Source organism: Cnephaeus nilssonii, assembly GCF_951640355.1.
Source record: "Cnephaeus nilssonii genome assembly, chromosome: 8".
NCBI lineage: Eukaryota > Metazoa > Chordata > Mammalia > Chiroptera > Vespertilionidae > Cnephaeus > Cnephaeus nilssonii.
In genome coordinates this window covers 17,941,192-17,966,444 of record NC_137079.1, presented here as the reverse complement: position 1 = coordinate 17,966,444, position 25,253 = coordinate 17,941,192, and the positions used below count along the sequence as shown (strand labels likewise).

The following is a 25,253-nucleotide window of genomic DNA, read 5'->3' as shown; positions in this document are numbered from 1 at the left end:
CTCTATTGAAATCTTTTGATTTTATTAACATGAGCTTTAATGTTTTTGGTGAGAAAGACATAAAGTTATTATGAATAATTCATTTAGCAACTTAGTCAAATTCAAGACTAAACAAAGGGATAAAAACTAGTCCTAATTGTTTAAAGCAGTGGTCAGCAAACTCATTAGTCAACAGAGCCAAATATCAACAGTACAACGATTGAAATTTCTTTTGAGAGCCGAACACCGACTTCTGCGCATGGGCCACGAAGTTTCAATCACACTGTACGTGCGCGCCTGCACGTGGTATTTTGTGGAAGAGCCACACTCAAGGGGCCAAAGAGCCGCATGTGGCTCACGAGCCCCGGTTTGCCGACCACTGGTTTAAAGCATTGATTCCTCATTGAAGGACCCAGAGCCAGTCAGATATCCTTGGGACCAGAAGATACCATGATGATTTGGGAAAGAGTAAAAACTTTGGAGCTATGATGTTGCAAGTACAACTAAACCATCTCCATTCTCTGCTGGAGAAATATAAAATAGCAAATATAATTGTTTAATAATGATGATAGCATAATTACTATTCCTGAAAATATGGACAAAACTGCTTTAATAGTTCCCCCGAAAAATAACAATTTTCTTTCTATTCACATCAAGGGGGCATTTAAAGTCACTTTTCTAAGGACCACCAAGAAAAATTGTTATCTGAAAAAGTAAAGGTTTTATACTTGAATCCTGAAGGATTCTATCTAATCATAAATTAAAGCAACCAGGGTAAAAGGTCCAATGCTATTAGGCTTATCTTAAAGAATATGTGGGTTGAGAAAGAAGTTTTTTAATGGGTTGGTTTCTGTAAATTTTACAAAAATGTTAAAAAGGTTTGAAAAAAATGTAAGCATTGGTTTAAACCTTAGAATCATATCTCCATAATTGGTGTCATGATTTTGTTTGTAAAATGAGAGAGGTGTCGTTAGAAAACAGGATTCTCTTAAATATATATTTTTAAAACATAAAAGAGTTTGCTTTTTTTATTTTAATGACAAATAACTATCCTTTGCAGAATCTATAACATTGGTAATGATATCTGAGTATTTCCTTGTTTAAGTTTAAAATGGTTTATACGTATTGTTCCTTATTTGAAGAGAGGGGTCAAAAGGAAGGTAAATTCATCTTCAAACTGAGTTTTGCTTAAATTTAGGCTAAAAAATATTAACAATTTCCCACACTAATCAAGGAGTTTCCCATGTTGGTGCTTTGTGGTAATTTATGTCTTAAAATTTTTACTTTCTTTTGAATACCTCTTTTGAGTAATTTCTTATTCTGATTGAGGCCAGTGGCATCTACCAGTAAATAAAAACATATTCATAATGAATTAGTACTTCCACAGTGAAGTTCGTTTGTGATGTGAATATGAAAAAAATACTCACTTAAATGGAATGTATAGTTTCTTCTTGAATGTTGTTGACTTTTTTCTAAGATTGAATAGGAGTTGTCTGTCCTCTCATTTACCCTATTATACTTGGTTTCTGTGTTATTCCATTCATAGTTTTCATTGTTCCCAGGAAATAGTAGGGGTAAAAATAAGGCGGGGGGGAAGGGGAGAGAAAGTAATCCCTAAGAAAAGTGTGCATAGTGTATAAAAGTTAGAGTTGCTCAAAGTGTAAGATTGGGGAGGGGTCACTTTTATTGGTTTTGCCTTTATCAAAATAATGGTATAAATCTGATTATTGTATTTGATCTGATTAAAGTCAGAATTTATTTTATCTGAGACTCCTCTATAATGAAATACTTAATTTTTTTTTTCTTAGAGAAAGTGGTTCTGTTGGATAATACACTTCTTCAGGATATTCTTTGTTATTTGTTGTGGATTTGATGAGGTTGTTGCCTAGAGGTGGATGATATAAAATAAGAAAGAGAAGAGAATGGTATCTGCTGGTGATTTTGCTTGCCTATAACAAAAGAAATCAATCTAACAGAAACAAAAATAAAGAAATAAGTCATCCTCAAAACTAAATCTCTATTTAACCTTTAAAAGAGCATTTGAGAAAGAATAAGAATACCTAATCCTGTCAGTGGATGGCCTGGCCCAGAGCAAATGATGTAACTTTTGTTGAATGGCTTCCTTATATGAAAAATGAACAAGACTGTGTTAAAAGCTAAGGTTCCCTCCTACTCTAAACTTTTATAATACTACTAGAGGCCTGGTGTACAGATTCGTGCACTGGTGGGGTCCCTCGGCCTGGCCTGCGGGGATTGGGCCAAAAACGGCTCTCTGACATCCCCCGAGGGGTCCTGGATTGCGAGAGGCAGTTCTTGGGTGATGCACCCCAGAATCAGGTTCCCTCCTCTCTGGTTCCGGGTGCGTCACCCGAGACCCACAGCTGCCAAGTCACCGCAGCTCCTGCATTGAGCATCTGCCCCCTGGTGGTCATTGAGCATCATAGCTACCAGTCGACCGGTCAGACAGTCACTTAGGCTTTTATATATATAGATCTGTTTAGCTACACAGACACACACACACACACATACCTGTTGAACCAAAAAAAAATAAAATTTTGCTATTTCTTTTTAAGGCCAAATTGTTGTATACTAACTACACAGCTATCCTATGCTTTGATTTTTTAGAGAAGTATTTTTATTATCTATATGAAGTCTCATTCTTTGGAATCATCACTTGTTTCTACACATTCTATAATCATTTCTTATATTCAGCATGACAAGAGAACTTTAAAAATAACATCACTTCTTGAAATGTCATCGCTTCTGAAATAGCTATATATTACATTGCTAAATAACACACTGCAACTATCTTTGCTGTGGTCCCTGAGATTCAAATACTGCTTTTGACCTCTTTTTTCCTTGGTCCTATTGAACATTACAAATAATGACGTTTAACAAAGAAAATAAGGACAGACACTGAACTGCTGTGAACACTATGGTTCTGTCTTAAGAGGACCTATAAGTAGTAGGATGTGCAAAGATAAAACATCATAATGGGTTTGTCTATTTGCTTTTATTCTTGAGAAACTGTAAAGGTTGATAATTGGAGGGGAAGAGAGGAAGCACATAAGGTTTCTGTCTTAGAGGCATTTATTTAGGCACCCTAGTCCTCCAGTTTGCAGTGCCACCACCACCGTGTATAGGGAGGATTAAAAAAGAGTGACACCTTTCTCCTTAGACATCTCTTTCTGGTACTATTTGTTTATCAAAGATAGTGTTTAAGAGTAACCAAAGTGTGTTTTGAAGTGTATATACACATATGTAATTTTGTTCATTTCTTCCCTCCTTTTCCTCGCTCCATACGCTGAACCTGTTGGAAGTGGGTAAAAACACAAATTCCTCCCACTATGACCATGGCCCTACTCCGTCCTATTTATTTGTTCAGATAACAATTAAAACAATAAAAACTAAACCTGCTCTTTGAAAATTTAGAAATTGCCCTATGAACTAGATCTATAGACTCTGAGAAGAAAGAGTTAATACTTCACTCAATTAATTTCAACACTCTTACCAAATTTCTATATAATATTCCACTTGGACTGAAAGGTCAGTTACTCCAACTCTTCAATACTCAGTGGATCTTCAGAAAATATTTTGTCTAGCATGATTTCAGAAATGAATTGGCCTTTAGGAAAATCACACCATGGCCATTTTTAAAGAGAAGGTGGTAACAAAAGGAAAAATCAAAGTGTATTAATACTAATAACTATTACTTATTGAATAGTCACTATATATTGGGCATTCCTGGGCCCCTTATATCTACTATTTCTAAGTCTCATAACAACCCTTGTATCATCTCCATTTTAATATATTTTCCCAGAGGTTTAGAAACTGGTTCGATATTTCAGAATTATATTTGAACACAAGCCAAAGATTGTGCTCATTCAGGCCACACTGCCTTTAAGACTTAATCTGACATTTAGTCCGTTAACAAATAAAGCACAGGCTACCCCCAACCACCAAATAAATCTGCCTCAGATTACTGGGAATTATCTTTTCCAAACTGTTTCCTATATATGGGTCTAGTTCAACAAGAGACATTTACTTGCTTATATGAGTGTTCCTCTAGTTGGTTAAAGGATGGTGCTAATAAATACAATTTATTTGATCTTTAGTATAGTTTACATATTAAACCTCTCATTTCAACCAACTATTTGAAATAAATGTCAATAATTTTTAAAGGCATCAAATGAGCATGTAGATGGATCATCTCAATTTTACCCTTAAGGGCAGAGAGAAGACAAATTACTCTTTGTAGATCTGCAGTTTTATTTTCATTAACCAAAAACAAATGGTCAATATGAAATTCAGTTCTCACTTGGAGGGTCCATTTTTTCTTGTCACTTCTTCCAGTCAGCTGTGCTTTCTTCTGGTACTATAACATTTCCAAATTTCTAGTGGACAAATAATATCTTTTAGAGAGAGACCTACGTTGAAATATATTACACCTAAGTCTATAAACTACACCTGTATTACACATTTCTAAATATTTCGCTAAGTAAATTTTACTGTGCACAAATATGTGTGAGTGTGTGTGTGTGTGTGTGTGTAAATTATAAAAAGAACCCAGTCCTATCCCAACCCTTCCCTGCCCATGGAGAAGTTACTACAATTGATTGTTACTATAATTGATTGACTGCCTTAACATGCTATATTGAGAATTTGAAATCTGCATCCAGAAGGAAAGAGAGAGAAACAGCATTCGTGCCAAATATTTGCTATTTGTCATCCCTGCTTTAGAGCTGTAAAGTTCTCATTGTAGCTCTAAAAATTTCGATCTTAGCCCAACAGCTGGCTCTTGCAGCACAAACTACCATTTGATTCACCTCAGAATGTGTCTCTTCTGATACTTCAAAGAGATTGCTTTACTCCAACCGGCCCACCTTTAAAACAGCAGAGAATCTTCAATGCACCCCTGAGGAACTCAAAGCCTCATGGCCATGATGATGTCATCAAGAACGTCCTTAAGCATTAAACTCCATATTTTTCTCGAATGAGTTCTAACCTTCCACTAAAATGATAGCAGTTTCTCCCTTCGAAATGTAGTGCAGTTATTCTCAAGTACTAGTGTACATCGTGCACTGCAAATGTAGGTTCTGGATCCCATCACCAGAGATTCCGATTTGGTTAATCCAGAGAGGGGTTCAGAAATTGCTATTTGTGATACAAGTGGTCTGCTAGCCATTCTTTGTCAGGGACTTAGACTTACAGCCTTTTTTCCATATCATTTTTTCAGCTGGAATTGTTTAGGTTTTAATACTGTCAGCCATAAGTAACACCATGGGAAAAATGAGTTTTTATACAATTAAATAAATAATATCTAGGGCTCACTTTAAACACAGAGGAGCTAAATACATAAATGCAAATATTTAAGGTTTTGTACTATCATTTTGGCTAGCTTCCTGGGCAATAATCACGGGAATGCTAGTTTCTCCCCCACCTCCTAAACTCAAATTCAAACTACTTGACATTTAACCACTGATTGTATGCTCCCCAGGTTTCCCAACCAAAACATTCTGAGCCTTTCCAGCCTGAAATGTTATTTTCATGGGTGATTTACCTTTCATTTTCTCACAAGTTGACCCTCTAAATCTCAAATTACTTTCTCAATTCTTTTTTTAAAAAAAAGATATCTACTTACAATTTATTGAATGTAGAAAAGATATCCTTAGTCAATCTGAATACCTTACTCTCTGGTCTTGTTTTAATTTTTTTATTTGTGGTTAAAAAAAGAAGCACACATAATGTAACCGTTTCTTATTATATTAACCCTTCTTAACTATTTCTAAGTATTTTGTTAAGTTTATTCACCTTGTTGTACAACACTCTCCAGAACTTATTTTTATCTTACAAAACTCAAACTGTGTCATCCCCTGGCAACCACCATTCTACTTCTCAGCCTTTTTTTTTTTTAATAAGCAAGATATTTGCTTAGCCCTTCTCCCATAAATAATGGGTTTATAGTTATTGCCACTTAGCTATCCAAGTATAATCCTTATAGTATTCTTATTCTGTATTGTTGTAATTCTCACATGTAAAAAGATTTACAATTAAAAGCAATTGTACTTATGTTAAGAGATATTTTTATAGTCTTTGGGTGTCTGGAAATACAGGATATTTTATCCTGGAATCTTTCCACTGATTTACAGGGAAAGCTAACCCTTGATTTCCCATTAGACCTAGAGGACTCCAGAGGGATATTTTGTCTTTGTTTGTTTGTTTATTGAAGGTTTGAGGTTAGAGTTACCAGGGCAATTAGGCATAAAGCCTGGAATATCTGTATATTTTTGCTATAAACATTCTAGGGTTGTTTTCACATTACTTATGTAGTAGATTGGAAATTTTTCTGGAATTGGACAGTGTTATTGTTTAATAAATGATTTTTAAGTCTAGGCTTAGTACAATATAACACTGTTTCCCTTCAAGCAACTTTATTAGAAACATAATTTGGGAGGAAACAAGCATAAATAAGAGTGCATTTCAGCAAATGGAGTGTTTCAAATGTTATTTTCAAAATCATTAACAGTAAGAAAAACCACAAGCCAAGACACATTCTTCAAACTCTTATTTTTTCAAAAGCAAAAAAAGTGTCTTCTGTAATTAAATTTTTTAGTAAAGTTTGAAATCCTGCAAGCAATATCCATGTAACTAACCAGAAATGCAATAATTATGAGCATTGGGCTTATGATTTTGACGTCGAAAAAGATCTACCTTTTCTTGGCCTAAATTATCTTGTAACTAACACAAAAACTAGTTGATTACGATTCTTAGATAATGATAACTGAATCTTTCTTCACTTTTGAATACAATTTATAATATCAATGTATTATGTTTTTTCAAACAAATGCAACTTACTTAGAGCAATTTAAAATAATTCCATAATTTTTGTAGCCCCTAGATTTTACTTTAATGATCTGCAACATATGGATAGTATTTACTTCAAAAAAATTCTTTACAATTGAGTCTCATTATTCCTTTGATTTCCATTATAAAATTAGGAATGTGTTCTTAGTAAGGAGAAAAAGATTTTGAATTGAAAAATTTAGTGAAAGAGTTGTGGTATTATCTGGTTCAGAAACATACTAAGCAATTACTTTTTTTTCTTTGCAGAGCTTCCATCACCATTTAAGATCTCTCTTCTTTGCTCCCTATTATGACTCTTAAATCACAGAAATTCACTTAGCGCCATGCAGTCCTCCGGGCACACACTCTCAGCAGCCTAGAACTTAACCTCTCCTCTGTAGTGTCTAAAATAAATAGGCACTAATATTTTGCCAGTAGGACTCTTTAATATAGTAAATCCAGCCTGAAAATTCCCCGAGTTCTGAGCCTTTTTTTGGACAATTATTTACCTACTTTATCAATTATAATATTAAATTTACTTAGAATAAAGGATGCCTGTTTGATTTATGACTAAAGCTAGTTTGCATTCTTCTTCTTCAAGTATTATTAAACTATTCCTATTTAAAGGATCCTTTGGGTCATTAGGTAACTATGTGCGATTTGGTTTGTTAATCACCATTTGTTGTTTGACTCTTTAAAAAAAGAAAAAGAAAGACCCAAAGATTCAAGCAATACCTTCCATTAAGGTGATTTGCTTCTGAGTTGAGACATATTACAGAAAATCTATATTATTTTGGTGGAAATTTTTTAATATTTTGTGTGGGAAATATTTTAGGTAAACACAAAACTTGATTCTTAAATTAGAATTTCAATAATTTAATTCCAAATAACAACTTAGTTTTAATAATTTTGTTACAAAATAACTATAAAATTAATGTGAATGCTAAATTACTTGCTATGTGTGTCCTATAATTAATAAAACCAAAACAATTTTAGTTGTGTATTATTTGAACTATTATTTCAAGCATTCATGGCATTTAAAGAATCTCCCCTCTGCCCTCCTGGCATACAGCAGTGTGGGATAGAGGTAGGGGTGCTGTGATATTGTTGAGAAGCCCTGGCTCTGTGCTTTCCAGCTGGGCCTGGAGCGAGTCATTTAACCTCTGTGGGGCCCAACTTGCTTATCCAGCAATTGCGGGGATTGGATCAGAACAGATGATCCCTAAGAACCCTCTCACTTCTTTCTGTATCCCTAGAGTCAGAGAAACCTCTCTTTAAAGTTACCTTTGACGTCCTTCTGTGGCCTTTTCTCATTTTTTTCCCCACATCCTCTTTGTTTCATCTGGCATTTATTGACCATCCTTTCCTTCTTGGCATCCTTCAGATTTCGTAATGGTTGCTTCACTAAAGGTTTCTGTGCGCTGTTACTCTTAGTTGCTCAGATCCCTCCTGACCCTGCCACTTAATTTTTTATCTCTCTTTTGGCCCTGTACACAAAGCTTTAAGTAGGCCATTCTTCCAGTTCCAAAAGATGTTTTTAAGACAGTCTAAACCTTGATTAAATATATTTAAAATTTTAAGCTTCGTTTCCCATATAAGTTCCTATCATCTTAACCTGAATTTAAGCTTAAACTCAGAGACTGTTTCTTCCCCTTTTATGTTCCTCTCAATACCTAACACTGTTCTGATGACTGAAATAATCTCTCTTTACTTAAAAACTGTTCCTGTTCTCATTTTGCCTTAGAAATCTTGTTTCTTCGGGATCACAGTACTTAACAGACAAATCAAAATGGTGACAAGTGGGAATGAAAGTGATAATTTTAAATCCTGGTAAGAAATACTATGTCACTTTATTTCAAAGAATGACTCACAAATTAGGGTGTGGTAGAATATGGGATCTTTTGTTTACTGCACATCCTGAATTTTACTTCAAAAATATCCTTTCCCTTGCTTTATAGGTAAATGATCCTGTTCCATTTACTCAGTTGTTACTCTGTGCCAGGCCCTGTGCTGAGGAATAGAATTACAATAATTTACAAAATAAAAATATTCCATTGCCATTAGCTTTAAGTGTGCCTTGTCCAAAATTATTTGATTCAAAGCAGCTGTTGTAGCTTAATCAAACTGTCATTTTCCTATTCAACAGATATTAATCTGATTATCTGCCACGTGTCAGGCAGTGTGTTGGTGTATATGAGAAGTGTGTTTGACGCTGTTATAAAATGCTGCATGTTATTTTAGCTTGAATAATTTATCCTTTAAATATGAGTAATTATCTACATTCTGTTATACTGCTCAAAATATATTTCATTGATGCAAATTTAGAGAACTACGGTGATACTATCTTAAACAATAATTCAGTCTTCACCATGCCAAATCTCTTTTGATGTCCTAGGGTGAAAATAATAATCTGTTTCATCTCGTGTGCCTACTCTATTCAAGCTGTGATGACTTCCTGAGCTCTAGGTTGGAGATGATTGTGAAGCCCCATGCAGGCTCATCATAAAAGGCTGCTGTGATTTCTGTGTGAGCGTGGGGAACTGAGTTGGGGAGAGGATGAGGAATGCAAGGAGTAGGGACAGTTAATATCACATATTTGCCCTTCCTTCCCTAGACTTTTATATTCATCCTTACTTTCATTTATTTCACTCTCATCATACATAAAATACCTTCACAAACTCCTTTTCTGTCCATATGTGTTTTACAAAACTCCATCAGTGTTCTCAACTATGAATATTTCACCAATGTTTTAACCAAAAGAAATAAGCCTGATTCTACCATGACTATAAAACAGAAATCATAATAATGTTCACTGTAGATACATTGCAATGAAGAGCCAGTAATGGATAAATTCAATTACTTATTGGTGCAAAAGATTCATTTGGCCTAAAGATTTTTCCATAACTGGCCATTAATTCTGAAATATTTTCTAATTAAATTAAATATAAAAAGAATATGGAGGGGGGAGAATATGGAATTTTATATTATAATAATCCTATACAGACAGTCTTCTGGTTACTTCAGACTCAACGTACGTAGTTTTGTCGCCATTTCCCATTTATTTATTAAAAAAAAAAAAGTTTCCGTCATTTCGACATATGTACATATGTGCTTTATGTTTTTTATTATTTATTTACCACAAGTAAAGGTCAGAAATTGTTATCTTTCTTTTAAATCTTTTTTACTGTTTCACTTCATTACTGCTGTGTATGTGCTCCATGTGAATGATGTAGGTGCTTATGTAGGTGGGTTCCGACTTACAGTGAAAATCGCTTTATGTCGCGCTGTAGGAACAGATCTCCCACATAACCTGAGGACCTACTATATAATAAAAGGCTAATATGCAAATTGACCAAATGGCGGAACACTGGTCCCTATGATGCGCACTACCAAGGGGAAGATGCTCAACGTAGGAGCTGTCCCCTGGCGGTCAGTGCACCCCCACAGGGGGAGTGCCAATCAGCCAGAAGCAGGATTCATGGCTGGCGAGAGCAGCGGTGGTGGTGGGAGCCTCTCCCGCCTCCCAGGCAGTGCTAAGGATGTCTGACTGATGGGGAGCGGGCCTAAGTCGTCAGTTGGACATCCCTCAAGGGCTCCCGGACTGTAAGAGGGCACAGGCTGGGCTGAGGGATCCCCCGAGTGCATGAATTACATGCACTGGGCCTCTAGTTTACATATAATTTCACATATTTTTCAAAATTCTTTCACATATTGCATCTCATTCTGATGAAAATACTGAGTTAGGTTAGTTTAGTTCAATATCACTAACCTCACTTAACAGATGGAGAAGCAGGCAGGCTAAATGACTTACTGAGATCACTCAGTGACATAATCAAATGCCAAGGTTTATAGAGAGCCCATCACTCATTGAAACCTTCATAATAACACTATAGAAATTTTAAATGATAAATTTCAAATCAATTTGGTACAATTAAACACGTTTTATAGCTAATTTAAATAGTTTCTTTTTTAAATGTATTCTACATATTTTCCTGTTTTTGTCACATCTCTAAGCTCAATTCTGCACTCCACTATCGGGTTTAGCCCTGGCAGAGGCATATCAGGTCATTATATTGGTATTCGGTGTACACAAATACCACTTGCCTAGATTCAGCCTCCTCACCTGAAATCATTGAGTCTTTGATCCCTCTCTATCATTTAGCCTTACTGCCTGGGCTTTCCACCCTAGTGAGCCTTTCAGGACTCGATCCTAATGACTAGAATGCAGATAAATTCCTCCCTCCTTCCTGTCCTGTTGACCTACGTCTTGTCCTGGCACCTACATTGCAGGGTAGCCTTCAAACAAAAATGTTATTTAGAAAATTGTATACATGAACCATCACACAGCTAACCATCCTATTAATTACCCAAGTTTTTATTGTTCACTCTAGAGAAGCAAACGATGTCCTTTAATGTCAATAATTGAGTTTTTAAAAGGAAAATGTTATAGCCAAAAATATAGCTTGTCTTGTTTTACAATTGTATCAATTTATGCTTATGTGATTTTTATGTCACAATAGCAGTAGCAGCAATAATGACATGTGGCTTAAGGGTTTCGGAGCAATGCTTTTTTTTTTTTTTTTTGCTAATTAAGGATGTGCCTGTGCTTTTTCTTTTCAAACATACTGAATTTTTAATATGCAGTAAGAAGCCAATATGTGAGGTAGGAGATGGCAATTTGAGGGGAATGAAAGCATTCATTCATTTATTCAACAAATAGTTATTGAGTTTCCTCCTATAGGTCAGGCATTGTGCTAGGGAAATTGCTTCCTTTTTTTTTTTTCTTTTTTCCTCTAATCTCGGGTGGAGATAATGATTAATAGTAAAATTATATATTTTAAATGTTTTTGTATGAAATGTGCATTTAAGACAGCATAAACTTTTGGTGGGTTTGAATTAGAATTACACAAAGAAATAAATAAGAGATATAATTATCTGACTTTTGATTGCAGTTTTAATTGTGCCCATGAATACTTGTCATTCCAGGATATTACTATTTTCTTCTCAGACCAATAGACTATTTTTTACTTTTTTATTTCTAGAATTGTCAGATAGTGTTACAAGGTTATTTCTACAGGAGATTGGGAACTCATGAGATAGTTTGATTTTGCATGTAACCTCTTTAAAGCTGATGAACAGGTGGCCCCTTGGGTTTGAAATGGTGAGGTAATCATATATTAGGCCCAATTACTGGCATTCAAAATTGTTTTAAAATGTGATATAATATATATACTTGATTATGCACCAAGCAGCATAAGGTAAAATCTTGTTTCCGTCCCACCTACATGTTTTAAGTTAATTAGTCTCCTTGCCATACTACTCACTCCACCAGTATTGACTCATCCTTGGAGAACCAAAAAAAAAAAAAGAATGAAGGCCATACGGCCATGATCACTTTTAAGTAGCATTTGAACCAAGTTTTTATTGATTTTTATGGCTTTAGAAACTAGTATTTTTAAGTAACAAATCTGACTGGGAAAACCTTTTCTATCCTAAGGTAACTTTTAAACACAAGATGTTTTAGGTCCCTTCTTAGAACCGATACAGTTAGTATGATCCATAAAAGAATTTGTCTTCTTTTTTCTTCAGTAACAAAAACCTGTTTTGGTTCAGTACCCTGATATAAATTCTGTGTCCTCTGTACACTATTAGTCATGGATCCCATTCTAGGATGTGCTGCTCTCAAGGTGATAGTGTGCAGAGAGAAGTTTTGAAATGCAAAAAAGAAAAATGCCATTCAACTTCTGATGCTTCAGCAACAATATTGTGTTTAGCAGTAATACTTTTTAACATTTTTATTAAGGTATAATTTACATAAAGTGAAATACTCAGATTTTAATATACCATTTGGTGAGTTTGATGAATATCAATACAGAACATTTTTCTCACCCCAGAAAATTCCCATGACCCTCTTCCCAGTCAACACTCCCACAGTCCCCCCATCCTGCCTTCCAAAAGCAATCACTGATCTTATTTCTGTTGCCACAGGTTAGTTAGTTTTGTCTATTCTGGAATTTCTTATAAATTAACATGTACTTTTTGTATTTTGCTTTTCTCACTCAGCCTAATAGTTTTAACATCATCCACATTGTTCAGTTTATCAGTACATAGTACCTTTTTATGGCCGATATTTTTTTAAAACAGGCAAGAAACAAGCAGATCTTTACTGAGCATATTGACACATACTACTATTAAAATCATGGCAGCAAACCTGTAGTCATAATGGAGGAAGCAAAATAACCTCTAATATTAATATTAAATGGCAGTACTCCTAACATTCAAACAACTCTCCCACCTTAATGCTATATGCATCAAGAGGCACTGTTTTGGTAAACTCTAAATTACTCTGTTAAAACAGAGATGCTGGGCAGGTGCATCGAAACATCCCTTTAATGTGACTTGCTTTAGTGTAGAATTTATCCTAAGACTTATTTCTTACAAAAAGGCAGTTACATTTGAATTACCCAGAGAATCTCATTACTATAATTTAATCTGTAGGAGGACTTGCAGTGCTACCATTCTAAACTTCAAGGATGTATGTTCTAAACTATAAAGATGATTAACTACTTTGGGGCAATATGCAAGAATTCTCTAAGCAATTTATCATCATTTTAGTTGTAGTAATTAATTTTAATTAACTGCCAATAATGTTTGTTGCCATGTGGAAAAATGAGACCATGGTCCTTGTTCCCATCTGAGTATGAGTAATAATGCCAGTTTAGTGTTAGAAGGGTATGGGCCTGATTTTTAGTGAGTACATGCTGCTTGAAGGGTTTTGAACAGTCCTAGCTTATCATAAATTAAAGCTGATAGTAAATCATCTTTTCTCCTATGTATTTATGGTTCTGGCTAATAAAAATTAGATGTTTGCTTCCTAGTTTTGGAATTAATAATGTTTGTGTTGCTTCTCAGTCAAAATGTTCTAGTTAATAGTCCTGTTTTTGTTAACATGTATAGCAATTTAAGTTAGAGACTCAAACTTAATAGCATAGCCATTTGTTTTCCTACTGATATGTTTAAAACCAGAACTCTAATTTTTATAAGAAACTAAAGGCCCAGTGCACGAATTCGTGCACGGGTGGGTCCCTCTGGGTGGCCTGCAGGGATCGGGCCAAAACCCGCAGTCCAACGCCGCCTGCAGCTCCTACCTGCCGCTCCCACTCATCCCGGCCCCACTGTGCCTGTCGCGGGCTCGCACCCAATCAGTCCCAATTGGGAGAGGTTTGTGCTGCCGCAGCAGCGCTCACCAGCCATGAGTCCTGTGTCTGGTGCCCTCCCGAAGGGAGTGGCCTGCGGTATCGGGCTAAAACCAGCTCTCCAACATCCCCTGAGGGGTCCCAGATTGCGAGAGGGCACAGGCCAGGCCAAGGGACCCCACCAATGCACAATTGGGCTGGGGAGGGCCCATGGGAGGGCTCCAGGGCATGTCCGGCCCATCTCGCTCAGTTAGGATCGGCGGACCCCAGCAGCAAGCTAAACTACCAGTTGGAGCATCTGCCCCCTGGTGGTCAGTGCATGTTATAGCTACTGGTCGACCAGTTGACTGTCTGCCCCCTGGTTGTCAGTGCACGTCATAGCAAGCGGTTGAGCAGCCTTAGCATACATTAGCATATTATGCTTTGATTGGTTTTTGGTTGTTCTGCTGTTCGGTCTATTTGCATATTACCCTTTTATTATATAGACCTAGAGGCCTGGCACATGAAATTTATGCACAGGTATGATCCCTAGGCCTGGCCTGCAATCAGGGCCATCTTCCCCAGCTGCCCACAGCCAGCCCCGCCCTCCACCACCACCCACCCCTGGTTCCCCATTTGCCATTGGGTAATCGGTGCCTGATGGCCGGGGGAAGGGATTGAGAGATCGGCTGTTTCCGCCCATTTGCCGGCCCCACCCCCACAGCGGGTGGCCATCAGGCGATCGGAGCCTGCCAGCCAGGGAAAGGGACCAAGAGGGGGTCAGTGCACCTCATAGTAACTGGTCCAGCGGTCATTCTGGTCATTCTGCTGTTAGGGTCAATTTTCATATTACCTTTTTATTATATAAGATAGTGTTCCCTTCCCCTCTTTGAAGTTGGAAATGAGGCCTTGAATGTAAGGCATGTTCTTAGGGCACACATTCATATGAAGTAGTAGGAGTAGGAGCAAACTCCAAGCTACTAATTTTGCTGGCAATACAAAGTATGCTAATATCCACATTATATTGATATAATTTAAGTAGATGTATTCAGGATTTAAAAGGCTTTACATGGCACTGTTGCAAAAGGAGAAGTAATGGTTTAAAGGCAATTTTTAATATTCACAACTGTGAACAACTGTTCAAAAGTTCCAAAACATTAAACTTTTTTAGTTTAACTATTGTTAAAAATAAAATAAACTTTGAATACTGTACAGATTCCCATCTTATCAGAGGAGGAACCAATTAGCACAGTGTAGAATTTTAGAATTCCGAGAGACTTGACATGATCTGGTTTAACCTCAGCATTCACCTAGTCACTAAAATCACTATCTTTACAAGGATCCCACCTTTTCTGCACTAATTTCCAAGAAATTTAAGAGCCACTGGTTCCCAATTCCTTTTGCTGTATATGTGTAACTGTCTTTTCATTCCCTTCTGACATTCTCCATATTCGTGCTGTGATTGAAGCTGTGAGAATTATTTCTTTGATTCTTTATGCCTGAGTTAGCTTAAGAAATGTATAGCTTATCATATGCAGAAGCACAACTTTTAATTAATTCATTTTTATAATATATTTTTTATTGTTGATAGTATTACAGATATCTCCCATTTTCTCCCCCATTCCTCCCTCCTCCAAGCCACAACTCACATCCCCAGGTCTTCACCACCTTATTGCCAGTGTCCATGGGCTATGCACATAAGTATATAAGTTCTTTGGTTTATCTCTTCTTGTCCCCCCAATACCACATCGAGGTATGTCAGTCTGTTCCATGCCTTCCTGCTTCGGGTCTTATTTTGTTGGTCAATTTCTTTTGTTCATTAGATTCCACAAATAAGTGAGATCATGTGATATTAGGAAAGGTAATTCTAAATTTTAGAAATAGTTGTACTAACAGTCAGTCATATCATTGGTACTCTGGAGGACACACACCATATGGGCTTTGCCATCATGATTTAAGAGTGAGTAACACTGCCCTATTGTATAAGATGAGTAAGACTACCTACTCTGTTGTCATGGAGAAACAAGAGTGGGCAAGCACAGCTTTTCAGCTGTGGGGAAGTAATAGTGAGGGGCAAGAATGTTGAGGTTCTTTGTTCTATTTTCTCAATCCCATTTCTCCTTTATTAAATCAACATATTTATTTTGCATACAGCATGAGTTAAGCACGCTGCTAGGTCTGGATATACAGCAGGCAACAAGATCTAGTCTTTGGCCCCAGGGAGCATGTGGTCTAGATTCATAGCCTAGGGAAATGCTAGATACCTGCCTACAGGGCAGAGAACATACATATGATCTTTTAAAACCCTGTATAGCTCCACCACTGCACAAGCAATTTAACTTTGCCTTCCTTGTAGCAATACAATGAGAAATAACTGTTATAATTAATTGCAGGGCATTTTGGAAATGAAAAGTGCTGTAAAAGATCTGAATAATAGAAAACAAGATTAAATGATATCGTAGGAATGAATGATTCTCATAGGTATGTTCAGTATTTATGTCATCACTATAGGACTACTACCAGGGAAAAACTAAATTAGGTAAATACAATTGCCTACCTTTTTCAAAGTCAAGAAAATATCTGTGTATTAGTAAGAGAGATTGTGGAATCTTATATTATTTTGGGTATTACATGAGCTAACTCAGGTTGGCATATCATATGTAGTGTGTAGTTTCCACATGTCTACAGCATCTATTAAGAGTCTGCATTTCCATGTTTATTTGAAGTAATTCTCTAACAATTTTTAAATGCTGCCACTATACAAGACTATTACGTACCAAAAAGGGATTATATTCTAATACTCAGAAACAATAAGAAGGTTTGTTAAGTTATATAGAATGAATGTCTAACATTTCTGTGATTCACCTATCAGTATCCTGGGTTTGGGGGAGTTGTTATGAATGATTTATCATGCCTGACCCCTTCTGATTTTACTTATGTTTTTAAAGTTTGTTAATTCTCTCAGAGGACTAAGATACCAATTTATATGCCATTTTACATCTTCAGAAGATGAAGAATTTATAGACTTGTGTATTTCTTTTATATGCTTTTATATAATCATTCTTTATATCCAAGATTGAGATTCTCAAAATATTGAAAAAGGAATGGGTTCTGTTTTGATAGTCATTTAATGTTCCATGATGATGAACTACTCCTAATTTTAACATTAGCACTTTTATATTTTTACCAGCATTTTCACCCTAATCAAATGAGGTACTACAACACAATGTTTAGCCTGTGGCATAATAGAAGACAAGTGGCCTGTCATTGAGAATCATGATCTTATATTCTCTCTTTCCTCTAAAGAATATGATTTTGGGGGGTGGGGAGGGTGTCTCAGATTATAATGACACACATCTCTAGTTCAACTTGATCACACTCAAACAACAACAAAATATTTAAAAATTTAACTTTATATGCATTCCACTTAATTTTTAAATATATAGTAATAGAATTATTACTTGGTAAAAAGATCTTAATTTTTATTGTCTTCCCCTGACTTAACAAGTTTATTAATATGAAGAACTTTCACATATGTTTATTATTTTACTAGTGGCCCAGTGCACGAAATTCGTGCACGGGGGGCAGGTGGGGTGTCCCTCAGCCCAGCCTGCACCCTCTCCAATCTGGGACCACTGGCTCCTAACCACTCACCTGCCTGCCTACCTGATCACCCCTAACCACTCTGCATGCCGGCCTGCTCACCCCCAGCTGCCCCCCCGCCGGGCTTCTCGCACCCAACTGCCCCCCCTTGCTGGCCTGCTCGCCCCCAACTCTCCCCCCCACCAGCCTGCTCGCCCCCAGCTGCCCCGCCCACCAGCCTTCTTGCCCCAACTGCCCCCCCTTGCCAGCCTGATCACCCCCAACTGCCCTCCCCTCCTGGCCTGATTGCCCCTAACCGCCTCTGCCTCGGCCCCGCCACCATGGCTTTGTCTGGAAGGACGTATGGAAGGTCTCCCGGTCTAATTAGTATATGACCCTTTTATTAGTATAGATTTGTTCTATATATTGATGCTTTGGTTTCTAATGTCATTTTGTTCTTATTATATTATTTCTATACATTTCCATTTAGTTCTTCTATTTAGAATAGAGACAGAAGCATAAAAATTAATAGCCAATGCATCAAACATTCATATGCTTAATAGGAATGAGCAATCAAGGCTAGAAACCTCAGTGTTTAATACTGTTCTCAAAATTCAGTTATTACATGTATTGTAGCTTCAATGATTAAAGAGAGTAAGTATAATAAGTAGTCAGATTAAAAAAGGATAAGTGAACCAATATGTTTTTTTAAAAAACATATGTCTGTGCATTGCATGGCAGAGTTATTGCTAAAATTTACCTAAATAAACTCTTGTGATGTTTTTAGATTTTATGGCAATGCTTTGGCTAGACTTGGATTTGAATCTCATCATGACCAAGGTTCTAACAGTTATTATTTTTTTAAATACACTATACTGTATTTAGGAAGTTAAAATTCGTCATCCTGGTTATATTTGTACCAAGTTTGTGTGAAACTGTACTATACTATTATGAAAAAGGTAAACTTTATATGTACTTATATTTTGAAAAGTAGCATTGTGTGCATTAAAAAAAAAAGTAACTTGTGGCACTTTGGTAAAGGAATGTGCAATTAGAAAAGTTTATGCCATTTAAAATTGTTTTAATTCCCAGGAATTGCCTGTATCAGCCTTTAAATTCAAAACCAAAACCAATTTTAAGACTAGCACTTTTTTCCTACTGGTAGTTCCTCTTTTTCTAATTATGTGGAACATTTCATTTAAACCATTCTTTGCAGTGAGTTTTAACTTTCCTCCTTCATCCTAACCTCAAAACCCTTTAATTTAAGGAACATTTTAAATTAATCCGATGGTAATTAGCAAAGCATTTTAAGTATCATGGCTATTTAATCTTGTGCCTCACGTTAGTAAGTTCCTGAAATATAATATTCAAACATTTTAATTAGTTTTTATTGGTCATAACCAATTAAGTAAGTTGATGTCCATAAAACTGTAATTTATCTTAAAATCTGAAGCCGCCAGCACAACTACGTACACAGCTGTGCTTAAATACCCTCATATCCTCCATAAAGAGTTGATAAGAAGAAAGAGAATTCTATGTGATTATGGCTATTATACACACTTCTATGAGGTTACCAGTATTTTACTGTGACACATTCATGGGGGGGTAGAAGCAAAATGAAAACAAATATAAATGCTTCAACATTAGATGTTGGCATCAATACAGATTATACACAAGCTGTTGCAATAAAATATACTTATTGTGCTTGTATTTGAAGAATTCATCTTAAATTTTTTATAGTCTTTTTTATTTGAGGCTGCACAATCATTTTAAGTGTAAAGACAACAGAATATATAAATGAATGAAATGATGGCCCTGTTTGCCATGGGATCAAATATTCTGTTGAATTTTTGAGAGTTATTGGCTGCTATCTATATCATAAAACGCCTGTGGTTGTGACGCCATAACGGCATCACGACCATAGGCCTTTTTTAAGGGCATCACGACCAAACGATCGCTGCGGGCGGGGCTGGGTGCTGCCAACGTCCATGGAACATTCGAGGCGTCGCAGGGCGGCTGACATGACCCTGATGGCAGGCTAGGCCTAGGGGACCCTACACATGCACGATTTAATTGTGCACTGGGCCTCTAGTATATTATGATATAAGCTGGATTGTTCAGAAGCAACATGTGAGTCTCTTTTTTTAACATGTGAGTCTTATGTACAAATCACAGCATTTAGAAATTACACATCTTTTCCTTTCCTCTCAAAATGAATTCAGAATTTACAATTCAAATTTTAAGCTCCTAATTATTAAAAAATTACCTAATATGGATTAAAAGATTAAATGAAATAAGGATTACAAAAGAATGCTAATTAATTACAAAACCCATATATTATCAAGCTTCTGATATTATAAAGCCTTAAAATATTTTAGTGAAAAATTAATTACCTGGAAATGAAGGCACTTTATTATCTTGAACTACTTATTTATCTGTATAGAATTCATCTAAAGTACCATAAAAATATTATTTATCCTTTTATAAATGTATCCTACTTATGTGTCTTTCTAAAGCTTCTTATGTAATGTAATACGTCAAACTTCTTTAACTTATCAGAAAATAGTATTATATAATATAACCAATGAACAATACAGAAATAACACTCGAGTAACAAAAGTGATGTGATAGTGGTGAAACTGTTAGTCTAAGTCTTACAATCATTTGAGATTACAATGTAAACTTTTAAGGCTTTTTCATTGAACAATTTTAGACAGCTTTTATTTTTTAAATCTTATTTTAATTGGTACTATCTTATATTGAAATGTTGGTCCAATATAAAGGTAATCAAAACTAGTAAGCCAGCCTGTCATAATTCAATTTTGTTTTATTTGAGGTTATTTTAACGTAACCCTAAAACATTAAGAAATCAGTTCTGTTTCTTCCATGCTCAAGTCAGCCATGCCTGCTGAATCATCAAATTGAAATTAGTATCACGGATGTGCTGCTGTGTATACCTGTTTTCTCTTCAGAAAATTACTAGTTCATTTATATAATGGACTTGATTCAACAGAAAAGCAACAGATAATTTTTTTCAAAAGTTAACTTTTTTTCTCAATTGAAACCTTACATCTTCCTGACATTTATAAGGATAGGCTAGCTTTCCTCCAAGAATGTTTTTTCAACAGAACATTTCAAAATGAACAAACTTTGCTTTCTTTTTTGTTTGGGAGCGGTTCATTTAAGAAAAAAAACATTTGTCTATAATTTTACTTATCTTTAATTTTTTCTCTGTGGTGACCATCACTAGTTTAAGAAGTTTTATTAAATATAAATGCTGCTTCATAGAAACAGTTATCATTGCGGAAAGGAGTCAAGTTTATTAGAGATCAGTCTTCTCTAACCAAGGACAGGCTAAAGAGAAATTCCATGCCAATTCTTTCTTTTGTTTCTTTTTATAATAAGATATATTAACCCAAAGGTGTGTTATGTCATGGCATGAACAATCTCAAATGTACATCTATTGAGTATTTTGTGATGCTGAGTAACTGAGTTTTCTCAAATTTCTGTGATGCAAAATATTTTCCTTAGAAGGTTTTGTTTAATGTTAGATTGTTGTTCTGAAAGATGTTGGTCCTAGTGGGTTTCTTTAAAAAAAAAAAAAACTGGGAAAACAAATATATGCATGTATTACAAGTATAGAAATGGTGAATTGTAAAACTTACCATATAGTACTGAATCTATTTTCAAAAATGTTTTGCTGTTAAAATATATAATATAAAATTGCTGCCATACTGTAATTGAGTACTTTTTCCTACATGACCCTGTTATCACTATTCCAGAATTAGAAGGTGGGCAGACACATGATTGACTCCTGTGTCTACATGGATGCTTCAGGATATATTCTTCTCTTGGTGACTAAAAATATATTTTCCTTGGCAACAGTGCATTGAGATCTGAATATACCTGTACCTATCTATTCTTATTGCACGTTTCTTATACAGTAATCTTCTAATATGCCAAAATTGGCCTAGACCCAACTTAAAATTGAGGGTTTGTTACATGCTTTCTAACGGAAAGGTTTTCAGTGATATTCATTATGCATTTGTACTGTGAAAATAGTGAAACTCCCTTTAAAACTTCACATATGCTAAATTTAAATTAATATTTTTTCTTTAGCTCACAATTTACCCTAAATCCAGAGAGAATATCAACCCTTTTCACTGTTGTCAAATCCAGCATAAGGAACAGCCCTATAACACTACAAAAACAGTTGAGGAATAAGGAATGTCTCTTATATTACACTTCAGAATAAAGACATTGAGTGGAAGAAATGAACTGAAGTTCAACGCGAATGCAAGGCTTCTGTACTTGACATTCCTCCACGGAAGGGAAGACAAGTGTCAACACCATTGGCATCCTTTTCAAACTGACCTTATGTGGAATATCTTCCACCACGCTGGAGTACTTCTTGACTCTTATCAGGTTTTTGTTTTGTTTTGTTTTTTTTAATTTATCAAGTATTTCAGTTTAAAAAAAAACCATCTGTCAACATTGCGGTAGAGAGACATAAATTTGAAAATACTTTCTTAAGAGATCATGTAACTATACAACTCTGAATTTAAAAATTGAGGAGGAGTGATAATTTCAGTCCCCTGCCTCTCATAAGAAACATGTTTTTAAATCTGTAACTGCTTTAGTGTTAACAGGGTACAAAGTGTTTTTGTCCTGTATTGTACTTAAAAGGTTCTTATCGATTGGTGATTGTATTGTACTATATGAAAGCAAATCATAAATTGCCTTGTATTGTTTATGGACCACACCACGTACTTCTTTGTGTTTTCATGTCCCAAGTGTTTCAGTGATGCATGTTAACAGTTAGGTCCTAAAATTCTGTGGTGCTAATTCTTCCATATCCAATGGTGCTTTTGTGGATGCTAACTGCACACATGCTGAACAAAGCTTGAAGTTTAAAACTTTCTTCCCTTCCTCTGTTTATATGAAGTAAAATAAAATAACTTGAATATGTCTCAAAGTATCACTGACAATCTAATAAACTGGTTTATATGTGTGTAATATTACTTTGGATTCTTATTTGTTTTTCAGAAAGCAGATTAGTTCCACTGGGCCCTCATATTGATCAAAATTTGATCTTACCGTGTATTTATTTTGTTATTTAGTTTGTGCCCCCAAATTTGTGGTATCTTTGGGAATTTAAACCCAGTTGGCCTGGCTTCTAAATTCACGTTTAGATCAGATCTATAAAAACTAGGCCTACCAGACCTGAAAAATATGTAAGTTGAGAAGACCAAAAAATGTGCCATTAGAGAGCACTTGTTTATTTTAGTACTTTGTTAATAATGTTTTATCATCTGGCTGAGCCATGAGATAACATTTGCCAAGTATGCCTTCAAACTTTTATTGCAATTCAAATGGCAATGCAAAGGTTATTCGTGTATGCTGATATCTAAAGTAAATTTCCACTCCACCTATATGAAAATAAGGACAAAAAAATAAAATTGGAACTTTCCAGGGTAAACTGATATCGTATGCCAGAATGGCATAAACCTATGCAGTGGTCTTACTGCATTTTTAATTTTAGCACCTGCACTAAGAATCACACAGCACTGGGACAAGTGAAGCTGTTATCCTCATGGAGACACAGCGGTGTTTCTCCTAAGCCAGAGATAAATTCAATGTGAAGGCAGTGTGCAAATTTTCATTCTGACCTTGGTATTTTGCCTAAACCCGTGGTCGGCAAACTGCGGCTCGCAAGCCACATGCGGCTCTTTGGCCCCTTGAGTGTGACTCTTCCACAAAATACCACGGCCTGGGCGAGTCTATTTTGAAGAAGTGGCGTTAGAAGAAGTTTAAGTTTTAAAAAATTGGCTCTCAAAAGAAATTTCAATCGTTGTACTGTTGATATTTGGCTTTGTTGACTAATGAGTTTGCCGACCACTGGCCTAAACCCTGAGTGACCTTCAATTTGAAAAGAAAAGATCAAAGCAAATCTGTTAAAGCTCCTCAAGCAATAATCATTGATCTCAAATAGATGATCAAACCTATCAATCTAACCTAGTGGGTCCGACAACTGAAATGTCATTCTCGTTCTGCTATGGATCTTTGTTATGCGAAGAGTGTAAGGTACAGTAATTTTGCCTCAGTTAGTTATTAAATCGTATCTAACTCCTAACATTGGAATGAAGTTTGGAGAATAGAGGCAATATGAACACTGGGCGTGCACCTCAAGGACTACCTTGAACAAATGCAGTTTTTACTAAATCACAGCCTCATGCCGGATATTTGTAGTGAACATTTTTGCAAGTGACTTTACAGCATTCCATTTTATTAAACTGGCAAATAACAAATGTGCTACAAAATAATTCCACGTTTTCTTTAATCAAAAAGAGACCTATATTTCTAGAAAGTAGGTCTAAGAATATTTTAGAGTATCTTTATTTCTGTGGTAATATTTTGATGTTAATCAAAAGAAAAATTAATTCTAATTTTATGAAAGGATGAGAGAATAAATAGTTTTTTTGGGGAAAATGTGCAAATTGATCTACATGAAAAAATCTCTAATTTTTATCCCCACAGTTACCAGATATATGTGTTATTGTTCATTGTAATATATGTCCCACCTAAAAATTATTTTCACAAATTTTTGGGGGTTTTGTATGAAATTATTTTTTTAAATTATCAATCTTAAATAAAATGAGTACACTTTGTAAGTTGATTCTTTTAGGAAAAGTATATAATCTCTCCCTCTTTAAGTGAAACCATTATTTAAGCTTTTCTAGAGTTACAAAATTATATTTGTCTTTATTGTTTTATCAACAATATTTTGATAAGCTGTGTTTTCTGTTTCTAAAATAAGAATTTCCCTTGAGAATCTTAAGCTCAAGGATTTCATCTATAAACCCTTGAATAAAAGCACTTTCAATAAAGATCCAGATATTCTCCATTGAAGAAGGGTTTTTTGAAATAAATTTCATGTACATTAAAAGTTTAACCTTTATTCATCTTAAGAAACTAATTTTTCTCATCTGAAATTGCTTTGAGTTTGAAAATAGCCAATAATAATCTTAACTTTTTTTAAAAAAAAAAAAAAAAGGTAATCTATAATCTACATCAAGAATGTCAAACTCAAAGGCTAACATGGGACAAATAAACAAGGTTTAAGTTTATGTGAGCCACAAAAAAAAACAAAAGCTTCAATTTTCATAGAAACGTAAGTTTATTTCGATAGAGACATGCTGAATACAAAGGGCTGAAATAAATGAGTAATCGTTGACATAAAATAATAGAACATTTTAATAAAAATTAATATTTTTTCTTGAACATTAACTTACCAGACACTGAATAACTGCACAAATTAATAAGCGTAACGTTTATTAAACCTATTTTTCTTGTTCTCCAAAAGCGAAATATTTCTTATTGCACACACCAAAATAGTCAGTCCAAGACTACTGACGTGGCAATCAGCTGCTAAAATATTCGCTGCTAGTATTAGTGGAGAAAAACGGTGTGCCTGTGCGTAAGGGAAATGAATGCAACACAATTATAGTAATCAGTCATTAGCAAACGTTCTAGTTCATTGTTAATAATTATGTATAACAGGATATTGTAAAAATTAAAGTACAAAATTTTATTAAAATGTTTCTTACATACCGTTATAATGGCTGGTCACCCCTAACTGCCCTCCTCTGCCAGCCTGATCTCGCCCCCAAGTGC

General features: G+C 35.4%; 1 protein-coding gene across 1 annotated transcript in view; it reads left to right on the top strand.

Moving 5' to 3' along the window:
* Nucleotides 1–23,886, top strand: part of PURG (purine rich element binding protein G) — a 31,195-nt gene extending 7,309 nt beyond the window's left edge. Inside the window, exon 3 of the mRNA XM_079779552.1 lies at nucleotides 21,699–23,886. Within this exon, the coding sequence (XP_079635678.1) occupies nucleotides 21,699–21,803 (105 nt within the window). The 3' untranslated portion in view covers nucleotides 21,804–23,886. The remainder of the gene's footprint in view (nucleotides 1–21,698) is intronic.
* The last annotated feature ends 1,367 nt before the right edge of the window (nucleotides 23,887–25,253 follow it).